Consider the following 12,898-nt stretch of genomic DNA (forward strand, 5'->3'; position numbering starts at 1 on the left):
ATATATATATATATAACGGATTTTATATACAATCTTTTATTGCCAGAATGTCTAGTTCAGAATATGATGACGATAGTTTTTCTGAAAGTGGATCGGAGTATAATTTGAGCGATGTCAGCGACTCAGAATCGAGCGTAGATTCGGACCAAAGCATCTCTACTGCCAGAAATTGGGTCGATGTGGATATCAACAATCCTTCTCCGCCTCCTCCACGATTTCCTTTCACAGGAAATCCGGGTTGTCGATTCAATATAAATAATGTCGATCCACTCGCTTTTTTTAAGTTATTTTTTGACTTACATTTAGTAAATTTGATTGTTAGCGAGACGAATCGTTATGCACTGCAACAGCCGCGATCATCCAGGCATCAGTGGGAGCCTGTTACAGTGGGCGAGATATATACATTTCTGGCTATCTGCATCTTGCAAGGTATTGTAAAAAAACCGGATGAGAGGATGTATTGGTCCACCAATGATTTATTTTTCACACCGATTTTTCCTAAACTCATGACTAAAAATAGATTTGCAGAAATAAAGCAAAATTTACACTTCGCGGATAATGCATCATTCGATTCGTCCACCCATCCGGCTCCTAAATTGAACAAAATTTTGGCTATAGTAAATAATCTAAATTCTAAATTTTCGCGTTTATACGAACCAGAGAGAGACATAACTGTGGACGAGTCTCTCTTACTATTCAAAGGTCGTATTTCCTGGAGACAATACATACCTCTCAAACGGTCACGTTACGGTGTAAAATTCTTTATGTTATGTGAATCCTCATCAGGATATCTGTACAAATTTATAATTTACACCGGAAAGGATACTATACTGGATCCAAAATATAACCAGATGCAAATAACTTCCCAAATTGTATTATCATTAGTGGACCCATTGTTGAACAAAGGCCACTGCGTAACTACTGATAATTATTATACGTCTCCTCAGTTAGCTGATTATTTGATATCGCATCAAACAGATATATATGGAACACTTCGTCTAAACAGAAGGGGGATTCCAGATATCATAAAAAGAAAGAAATTGAAAAAAGGAGAAATAGTGGCACAACAGAGGGGAAAAGTGATGATTTTAAAATGGGAAGACAAAAAAACTGTTACGCTGCTATCTACAGTGCACAATGCCACACTTGTATCTAAACAAACGCGTGTTGGTACTGTTCAAATGAAGCCACGTGTTGTCGTTGATTACAACGATACAATGGGAGGAGTTGATCGTTTAGATCAACAACTCCATGATTACCCAGTGGCTAGGAAAAGAGGAAAGAAATATTATAAGAAAATATTTTTTCATTTATTTGATATTTGCCTTTATAATTCTTTTGTACTCTATAAAAAATATGGCGGAGAGAAAAAACATTTAGCATTCAGAGCACAACTTATTGAACAGCTCATCAAGGAATTTCACACCGTAACTAAGGTATATAGAGGTCGGCCGAGGACACCAGGTCCATGTCCACTAAGACTGACAGAAAGGCATTTCCCAGCCTTCATTCCGCCGACAGAAAAAAAAGCAGCTCCCACAAGATGTTGCGCAGTCTGTTGTAACAAGCGTGATGCCAAAATGAAAAAAATTAGAAAAGAAACACGATATTGGTGCAGAAATTGCGATGTTGCACTATGTCCTGCACCATGTTTTGAAATATATCACACGACTGAAAATATATAATGTGTAAGAAAAAATTTATGTAAATACTGTATTTTGTAATGCTTATTTATATATATATATATATATATTGGTATAATCACTTTATTACGCGACTTCCGTGTAATGCTATATATTTGCAATTGATGTTTCTGTATACCTACTTTTATATGCATCCAACTTTGTATATATCAATAAATAATTGACATTTTTTAGGTTATAAAATTCATATAAATAGTTTGTAACCTTTCAATTTACAGTACACTAAACATTTTCCATTTAGCAAAGTCTAATGACTTTATAGCGGTCTAAGCCAGCAGGATACTTGCAAACCAGATGTTCATAAATTCTATATAAATGACTTTATATGTATGATAATATTATAGAATTATGAATAACATATCAGCGTTTATGATTCTTGAATAAAATATTATGTATGTTTACAAAAATTTATACAATTCCAGTTTTTAAAATAATCAAAAAAAAAAAAAAAACCTTTTTCTATAAACATCCAATTATTCTGTTATATACGTTACATAGATAGGTCTAAATTCTCACAAATAAAAAAAATTGCAGCTTTCTAATCCGATGTAGAGAGATAATACAGCGTATAGTTTATAACACCGATTGGCGTGGAAGGGGGGTGGTGGTTTTTGTAAATCTAGGTCAACACTTTTTAGTATCGATGATGTATATTTCATTCTATGTATATGTTATTTACGCTATTATAATAACAATAGACTATAATAATCGAATATTACCCTATTATATGAATGATTATATACCTATTTTTTTACATATTTACGGAAGTACTGTAAAACCCGGAAGTAATGACTTTCCCGATACATTCTTTGAATAGAAGCTTTTGATATAACATCTTCTAGTCTAAGTAACTTCAAATAACATAAAACCTAGTGAAATTACAGCTAGAAGCGATGAAAATAACTTTTTCCGAAGTTTGTTTACAATCTGACTCTGATCAAGTGACCTTGAAAGCCATTGGTTCTTTGCAGGAAAATCCTAAACGAACAGTTCTACAAAGACGCACATTGGTTGATATCCAATCAGTCATAATAAAAATGACAAATTAGAGCGTAAAAGACGTAAAAATAAGAACTTGAAAGCCAATTGACATCAAGAAAATTTTTCTTAGACTTACTATAGTAATATAGAGTTTCCCAGAGATATTTATTGCTAAACAGTTTTGAAAACATTTTTACTTGTCTAAATACTGTCAAAACTTTTCTTTAGCAAATCGTAGATCAAAAAACAAACAAAACAAGCCATTTTATAGCAACTGTTTACATATTTACACAATGTAGCTCGATAAGTGTGGCATTTAGCGACAATTTTAGTTTCAGTGTTTTCAAAGGTTGATGATTCGTCAAACTAATATCTCAACTGATACAGAAATAAACCAATTATAGTTTTAAAAAGTTCAGTATTGATTTTATCAGCCAATAACCTGTATTGTTATCGCTAATTGCTTTACAATAGTAGGGGACGGTCTTTCCCGAAGTATTTATGGCCTAGGGGTGGTGACAAAACATTTATTGGTTAAGACAAATACAAAAAAGCAAATCAAAGTTTAGATCGTTACTTTCATTATATATTTTGTCGTGTTTAATTTTTTAAAATTATTTTTTATCGCTAACTACACCTTACCTACGAATGGCAGCTTTTCGGTAAAACACGTAATACAAAAAAGCCGAATAGCAGGGGCCCCTGTAAAGTTGGCTATCCAAAGGAAAAGACACCATTTAGGAACCAAGTTCGATCAATTGAAAAAAATTAAAAAACACTTTTTTTTAAATAAAATAGATGTTTACTTTTAAGTAATAATAATAGTTTTTTTCATCTGAAGTCATTTTTTTAATAATTCGTACATTAAGAGGTTAAATTTACAATTTATGTATCGGTTGTCATAAAAATTTCTTTCCACTTCTTTCCCAAGACAACAGATATTCAAGTACAAAGTAACCAGTTTCGACTTATTTCTACTTAAGAAGTAGTTAAATAATTAATCAATTAGGGAATTAGAAACATAAATAAAACCCTGATGAAAGAGCCGAAATTTTACTTAAACAGAAGCTTAACCCAACCAATCTCTTGCCGAGTACAGTGGGGTCTGATCTCTTCATAATATTAGATGTAATAAAGACAGAAATTTTTCCAGTTCAATGAGAGTGACCGAAAAGTTGTAAATTTTGGAAATTTCCGTGAACACTTGGTCCTAAAACGAATTAGTTAGAAAACGAACGACGGACAATCTGTTAAGTTTAACATATTTAGATTTTTACAGCTATGGGGAGAAACGTTTAAAATCTACAACAACCCCGTCGCGTCCTTTGATATATACTAGTGATGCGACAAAAGAGGCATTTGACATTGACCGGTATCGGCACCCTCGGGATTTGGCACGCACACACCTACCTGGACCGTCTCCGATTCCATTCATTAGCCGTAGGGAGCTACTATTTCACTAACTGTAAGTGGATTGTTTTAAGATTTAAAAAGTAAAGAATATTTTGTTATTTTTATGTACGTTTCTTCACAAAGTTATATTTAATTATAAGTTTCTTTAAAAGTATATTCATACAATTGAAGAATTTTTTGTACTAGGCATGTATATTCATCACACATTTTGTTTTACCAAGTAAGTTTTTCTGATAATTTTAATTTTAGCCCTTATATCGTGGCTAGTGATTCAAAAATTTATTTTAAAAAAGTTTTGGCTCAAGACCATATAATGAAAAGAAAACATTATTAAAAGAGAAAGACAATGCCTAAATTAAATATAAATACGTCAACAAAAAAATTTCGACATTCTGACGATAAAATTTATGACGAATGACGATTCTTTCGTAAAATTGAAGCAATTTGGAAATCAAAGCGGAATAGAATTTAACTTTGGTAGACAATATAAAATAAATATTGAAAATTAATAACAAGATAATTACGATTAATAGATATATCTAAATTAATAGACGTTATATGTTTTTTCTCAAAGCAAGAATTGGCATTTAGAGGGCTTAGGGAATTTATTGAATCTAATAACGGAGGCAATTATATTGAACTTTCTTATTTATTAAGTACGTCAGATAATCTATTGAAAATACATTTAAAGAAGTATACGGTTTTTACTGGCTTATCGAACAAACGAATACGAACGGGCCCTGACGCGCAATTAATTGATTGCCCCTGTAAGTCGGCTTCTTACAGAAACACAGCTTCCCTATCATCAAATGTCATGGCACGCGACTGGTGCTGCCCATAATTTTTTGTGACCGAATGTTAGTTTGCATTTTGTTGTTACATTTGGAAAATAGCCACAAAACTACAACATGGTTTGTACATAGCCTGTTTTTAAATGATTAATTTATTTAACTATAAACATTGTAGTGAATCTATTGCATCATATGCATATACACGTGCAATGCTAAAATTCTGTCTTTGCCTGGATGACTGTTAATATGTAAATAAATCACATTGTTGTATGAAATATATATTTTTAGTAGCCCTTACCTTTTTCGGCGTAAGGTATTTTCACGCAAGAACCATCCTGTCCAGCAAATCGCCATCCGTGAAAAGGACATTCGATGCAATCCTCGTGAACTTTACCATCAGTTCCTAAATGAGCGCCTAAATGAGGACAATAAGCGTCTAAAACAAAGCATTTGCCTGTTTTTCCACGAAATATAACAAATTGCTGACCTGTAAAGTTAAATTAAAATTATTTGTGATTGTATAATTTTTCAAATTAATTAAAACTTTTATCAGTAAATTTACGTTATGTAAATGAAGTTAGTGTATATTTCGAATTAATGTTTTTTTTTTTTTTAAATTATTATTTACAAAATTAAATTATTAACTTATCTACTTAGAAATATGTTTGGAAATAAGTTCTAGCCTATTGTTAATTAGACTGAAAGTTTAAAATTTAGGAGCAGGCATTATTTCCTATTTTCACTAAAGCCAATCATTATTTGTTCATAAAATATTAAATTCAGCACTTAAATAGCACTCAAGTTTCAATTTATTTCCAATTCTTTCTGCTAAATGTTGTCTCCCAGATTAAAAGGGGTTCGACACTTACATTAACATACTTCTAATTTAGATAATGTCCTACATTCCACTTTATTATAAATTTTCTACGTGGACTTAACGTATTAATAGGACTTTATACCGGCGTATTGGTTATCAACACAAGGAGGAGTTCATAATCAAAAAAATCAAAAAATCTTTATTTTATCACCTGTAGTAGTTTTTCCTGTAGTCCACGTAGACAATTTATAATAAAGTACAATTAAGGACTGTAAGGCAACTAAATTTACCCTACATTCCACTTCCAAAATATTGATTTAATTTCTATACATCAATTAATTTCTTGTCTTATAGTGGCTAGTTGGGCATGAACTTCTAGGCTATATCGTCCCGTGGTAAAATGTGACGTAATTGTCATGTAATAGTAGTTGTATGAGTTTTTGATGGTCGTTTGTTTATTTAAAATAAGTTATGGAAACACGACACCTGAGCGATCTGCTTAGGAGGATACCTTCCGGGAAATCTATAAGTGTAACTGGCCCTTACAGACGTGGAGAAAACCCGGAAAACTTCACGGGGCCAGCCCGTAATGGAGAGGCGCGAACCCACGACCGAACTCCCAGTGTTCTGGGAACGGAACCGTTTGGCAACTGGTGGGCCTTCAATTAATTCCTGCCTACAAGGTCTGTATAAGAAGGTCAGGACACGCTCCCGTGATTCTTTGCGGCAGCGGCCATTTTGATACTAATCGATTGAGCTCATCATACGTGGTTCGTGCGTGAATCGAATATAATTACGTATATACATATTCAAAACGTTAATCAATGGGGTATTGTGTGGCACCTAATTGTAAAAGTATGTGTTCCAAGGTTCGAATGTTCAGATTTCCTGCAGATAAGCAGAGGAGAGCGAAATGGGTGCAGAACTGCAGACGTGCTAAGTGGCAGCCAACTCAACATTCTCAACTGTGTGAGGTTAGTGTATATCATGTATTTTTCTATAGGTACTGTCTTTGAGATGTATACGTGAGCTCACATTAAATTATTTGTTGTTCAGCTTCATTTCGAAGAATCGCAGTTTGAACTGAAAAGAGCTGACGGAAGGAAGCTGCTAAAATGGAATGCGGTTCCCACAATTTTCAATGTGCCCAATCCTCCTAAATCTATTACGATAAAGAGGCCTATTAGGGAAAGAAAACTTCCTGAAGATAGAAAAACCAATGGTAAAATTATTTAATTGCTGAGCTAGTTCTTTTTTCATCTGAAATAAAGATGACTGTTTTGTATGAGTATTCTCGGTGTTTAATAAATTGGCCGTTATCTAAAATCTTGTATGTTCAATTCTGTCTGTTTTTGCGAGAAATGTTATATAGCACGAAAAAATAATTATTTTAACATGTTTTGACTTATAATGTATTTTTTTATATAGCTCTAATGGAGTCTTCTGTGAACCTTGCCATGACAGAAAAAACAAGTGAAGAAGGTGATGAAAATACTTCAGATAAACTAATTGAAAAACTTCAGTTAGAAAACAGGAGACTACAACTGCAGGTAAATGTTTTATTTACATTTAAAACAATTTTAGACCAACTTTTATTTTGTAATGTGAAACATGGAGTGATATCTTATATTATGAATCAGAATTCTGATATTTGAGTAGAAAACTGACTATACTTTTATGTAATGAAAACAATAAAGAAATCAGAAAACATTAAATAATATTGCTGTTATCTTATATATGTTTAAATATAGCTGTATTAGATTTTAAAGATACTATATACAGTATATATATATATAATCTATTTTTTAAATTTTAGATACAAAAACTGACTCAAAGGCAAGAAGCAACAGAAAATAAATTAAATTTATTTCTGAAACCGGATCAAATCCAATATTTGCAGAGAGTATCTGTAACGAACCCATATACTTGGACGAATCAAACAATAAAACAAGCAGTGCAAATTAAATGTGCAGTGGGCAACAAAGGTTATGAATTCCTTCGAAGCATGAATTTTCCTTTGCCTTCTTCAAGAACTTTAAATAGAAGGATTGAATCGTGCAAATTTTCTCAAGGAATTCAGTACGACATTATTGAGTGGTTAGGAGTTAAACTACGGTCAGCTGATGAACAAGGCAAACTTTGTGTACTGTCATTAGATGAAATGCAGTTAAGGCCACATATTGAATACGATAAAGGCTTAAAGAGATATGTTGGGTTAGTAAGTAAAGATTTCACTGATTCTGATGAACCTGTAGTTGCAACACATGCTCTTGTTTTTATTGCAAGAGGCTTAACTTTGCACTGGAAACAAGTTGTGGCATATGCGTTAACAGGCAATTCAATTAATTCTCACAAATTATGGAATTTTGTGAAAAAAGTAATAGAAAGTTTGTATTTACAAGGACTTCTTGTGAAATGTGTAACCAGTGACATGGGCTCTAACAACACTGGTATGTGGGGGGTTATTGGAATCCATTCTATTAGAAATCATGTTAATTGTAAAATTAGGCATCCTTCTACCCAAGAAGAAAATGTATATTTTGTAGCAGATGTTCCTCACATACTAAAAAATATAAGAAATTGTTTGTTGGCCCAAAACATTTCTTTAGCTGATGAAGTTGTATCAGAACAAAGATTAAAGTCAGGAATAGTTTCAATGAAGCATATTGAATGTTTAATAAAACAACAAGAAGGAGGTGGGCCTGTTATAGCTCCTAAATTATCAAGGAAGGTAATTGAACCTAGCACCTTTGAAAAAATGAGAGTTCCACTTGTGAGGCATTTGTTTTCAAATGTAGTTTCATCTGCATTGCTATTCTGTATATCAATTGGAACCATGCCTGAAGAAGCCATAGCTACTAGTTGGTTCATTAATCAGATATACAATTGGTTTGAAGTTATGACAAGTAGAAATAAAAATGATTCCTTATGTAGAAAAAACAATGACAAAATTAACCATCTGAAGGAAGTTTTAAAGTGGTTCCCAACCTTAAGTTTCAGAGGGAAAAAGCATTGGAAACCAATCCAGACTGGTTTACAGTTATCAACTAGAAGTGCTCTGGAACTCTTTGAGGAACTTCATTCCAGACAGTTAATTGATTATCTGCTTACAAGCAGATTATCAACAGATTGTGTTGAGAATTTATTTTCACAAATTCGTGAAACGGGTGATAGCCATCCTACACCTGTAAAATTTAGACACGTTATTAGAATGATCAGTATTGCACAATATACTCATATGCCTAATTCATCATCTTACGATGTTGATGATGATGAATACTATTTAGAATTCTTCTCTAACACAAAACCATTACAGGAACATTCAGAATTAGAATCTAATTGTTGTCCTAGTAATGTGTCTTTAAATGAATTGCAGATGGCAGGACTTTATTATTTAGCAGGATGGGTAATTCATAAGCTTGTAAGAGAGTCAAAAATAATTAGTTGTAATAATTGCATACAATCTATTTGTACTGTAGAGCCTTCTGTAACATTACCTCATGAATGGACCACTACTCTAAGTAAAGGTAATTTGGTTCATCCAACAGAGATTGCATTCAACATTGTTTGGGAAAGTGAAAAAACATTTAGGAAGCATATTAATTCATTCCTAAACAAAGACAATTTAAAGGAAAATCTGTTACAACTCACTTCAGGGTTGGTAACTCATGTCATACAAAATTCTTGTCACCACAGTATCAAGGATTTGTTAATCTCAACTTTTCTTTCAGTGAGACTGCATATTTTTGCCAGAGATATGAACAGTACTTTAAGTGTAAAAAAACTGTATGGAAGCAAAAGTTCATTTATGCGTACTTCTGCTGACCTCCAGAAATAGTTTTATTATATTTTTATCCTATTTTTATCTTGTGTGCTTACAGAGAAAGAAGTTATGTCTCAGATAAGCTCTGTTAAAAATATCATTAAATTGTGTTTAATATTATCCTTTTTGATTAAATTTCATATAATTAGGAAAATATGACGTATAAGCCTCTGTAAAGCCAAAAATGTTCATTAATTAAACGTTAGTCCAGTATTTATTTTTTAAATGCATTAATATTGTATTGGTAAATGCTTTAAAATAAAATTTTGGATAACTTCATTGTATATTGTTTATTATACTTTAAATTTTCTCTGATGTTATTGCATTATTTTACGAAGTGCCTATACACGTAATTGCATCAGTTTTAGCACCTATATAATTAGTTTCAATCACAACAGAAAATGATATGAATGATTGTTTCTTTTAAACTATTTGATCGAAAAGTTACAAAAAATTGGGGTTGCATAATCATCCGAAATTATTATTATATTTTCGACTGAAAATCAATGGATTTATGCAATTTTAGTTTAATTAATGTCGTCTAAAACTGACTGCTCGTACAAGTTTGCTTAAAACATGCGACTCAAATAGTCTCAAAATGGCGGCTCAAGAAGTAGGTCACGCGTGTCCTGACCTTCTTATACAGACCTTGCCTGCCTACCTTCACATGTAGCGCCATCTGCTGGCAAAACAAATTTAAAAAATAAGAAATTAAATTAACGTCATACAAACAAATATAACTAAAATATATTATTATATTCACTTAATTATTGTGATGATGATATAAGATCTCGATTACACACTATATTATTACTGCAATGGGTAGTACGTAGCTCTCATCTGTGTCCAGAGAAAATGTTACACTGTGGAAACTATACTGTATGTGTTCGGTTTTCTATATGTAACAACTCTGGTATTTGTAAATGGTACTTATATACTAGCTTAAACCTCCGGGCAATGCCAGGTGTAACAAGCTAGTTTACTATAATAGACAAATTTATATTTTGTTTTGATTTCTTAAAACCTTCATACCTTTTGTTCTATTAAATACACACTACAACTGGTGTATTGATAGTTGTATAGTATGTTGAAGACAACGATATATTTTCGCATCTTTTAAGTAAAAGATTGGAATTGAAGTGTTTGAACACTGGGAAATTTGTAATAATTACTCATATTTTTATTATATAATATTGATTTTTTTGTATAAGTGCACAACAGAAAACATTTGTTTTCTACATAATTGCTTGTGTAACATAACAAAAGAATTTTCACGGGAAAATACACTTAGTAATCTGAAAGATGTAACTTAAGTTAATTTCTATATTTTTATTCGTAAATGCATTTTTTAAATGATCCCAAAGTTGTTTTCTTAACACGAAGATTTCAATAAATATAATTTTGTATTTCATTATATTTATATTTATTATTTATAAATTAGTGCTCCTTCCCGGTGTAATCGAATCATAATAGTTTTCCTTTCTAATTCTCTTAGTGTTTTTTATATACAGGATGTTACTGTTATTACAAAATTCTTTTTCGATGCAAGAATGGTATTATTGAATTCAGTACAATTTGCATTATTTCAAGTACCTGGAACAAGTTAAATAGTTTTTATCATTATAGTAATTTTATCGCTTGCCAGAAAACATATTGTGTGAGATGATAAATGCTTTTTTTTAAAAAATATATTACCTATAATTCTCTTTAGAATGAAAAATAAATTCGATTACTTTAATATATAAAAACGAAATTTGTCTGTTCATATAAGAATAAAAACAATAAAATCATTTCTTTGCAAAAAAGGGCTGGCGAAAATTACAATTTAATAAAGTAAAAATTACATTACAGATAATAGACATATCTTAATTGCTCGCCATGTCCAATCACCGGGAACTACTAATCTCCACTGAAGAGATGACCTTTCTTTGTAAGCTACTACTATGCACAAATATGTAAACACTGGACATGGCGAGCAATTAAGATATGTCTATTATCTGTAATGTAATTTTTACCTTATTAAATTAAAATCATTATTTAAATGTGGTAAGAAGAATAAAACGTGTAAGATTTTTGGAATGTTCAACATTATATCTATACAAATCTTTAAAACAAATAATTAATACTCTGAAATAGCTTAGATTAATGTAATGTTTCTATATTTAATATCTTACCTAGAGCAGTAACAGGCTTGCACTTTCCAACAGGTAGATCTCTGGATTCTAACAAAGGTATCCATCCGTTTGGATATACGGGAGGATATTCTTTCGACCTTCTTAATCTATTAATATTTGTTTCTTTTAATAACTGCATTCGTTTTCTATATAATTTTCTTCCACTGCTTCCATCGTCATAACCGATATCCGTCATATCCTGTATCGATAAATATTACCGTTGAAATGTAAATAATAGTTTTTAATCGAACACCTGTCTAATTCTACTTACAATGACTCTATTATAAGTTGATAACGAAAAATACATGACCAGAATAATAACAAAGAATAAAAACAGTAAATAAGGTTTATTTATGATCATTGTACTGATGCATTGAAACATACTCAGAACCCAGGAATATTTCCATAATTCCTTTGCTACACTGCCGTATACAAAGCTGAACATATTTGCTTGAACTATAATCTTGGATATGTCTGAAATGAAAAATTCAATTACATTATTTATTATTTTACTAATTTTCACTAATCTCATTAACTTATTATAGCCGATTATGTCATTTGTCTATAACATTTATATAATTTGGCTTGACTGTTTCTGAAGTAGTGATTACTTTAATGAAGACATTCATTACCCTATTGTTTTATTACAAGCATTAGTGGCTAAATAAATATTGATTCATAAAATTAATAAATAAAATTCATAATTAATTATTATTTATAAGTAATGGAAGGAAAATAATTTTAGCGAATACAGGCGTATAATATAAAAGATATATTATATAAAATAATAATTCTTTAATGTCTTAATATACAGTAAAAAATGTAAAAGCTAGTATCACATCACAGTGTATTTTTTAAATGTTTTCGCCGTTTCTGTTTTAGACAGGTCTTACTGTATTATAATTGTAAAGGTCACTTATGTAAAATTGTTACCAACGTTGTTAGATTGATTGGTTGGCCCATAGAAGAAAGTAACCATCAAGCATCTATTTTCCAACCAAATAACAAAAACCATCTCCGTCTTGTTCAATAACTCCTGCTTTGCCGGGAAAATTATGCAACACGTTGCTAGAATTTTTTTACTTTTCTGGGTTTTGGTGGTCTTTTTTTTAAAAACTCTTTCCGCCCTGTAGGCACTAAGAAGGCCTCTTTTAGCAAGCCCACAATGGGGCGGCCGGGTGGTGAGGGACGGGGGC

General features: G+C 31.5%; 1 protein-coding gene across 1 annotated transcript in view; it reads right to left on the reverse strand.

Moving 5' to 3' along the window:
* Positions 1–12,174, reverse strand: part of LOC136989427 (cholesterol 7-desaturase nvd-like) — a 39,406-nt gene extending 27,232 nt beyond the window's left edge. The window contains exons 1-3 of the mRNA XM_067287569.1: positions 11,974–12,174; positions 11,703–11,901; positions 5,187–5,375 (exon numbers count right to left, since the gene is read on the reverse strand). Coding sequence (XP_067143670.1) covers positions 5,187–5,375; positions 11,703–11,901; positions 11,974–12,147 — 562 coding nt within the window. The 5' untranslated portion in view covers positions 12,148–12,174. The remainder of the gene's footprint in view (positions 1–5,186; positions 5,376–11,702; positions 11,902–11,973) is intronic.
* Between the last annotated feature and the right edge of the window lie 724 nt (positions 12,175–12,898).

The sequence above is a fragment of the Centruroides vittatus genome, unplaced genomic scaffold (assembly GCF_030686945.1).
Source record: "Centruroides vittatus isolate TY-2023 unplaced genomic scaffold, ASM3068694v2 scaffold_576, whole genome shotgun sequence".
Taxonomy (NCBI): Eukaryota; Metazoa; Arthropoda; class Arachnida; order Scorpiones; family Buthidae; genus Centruroides; species Centruroides vittatus.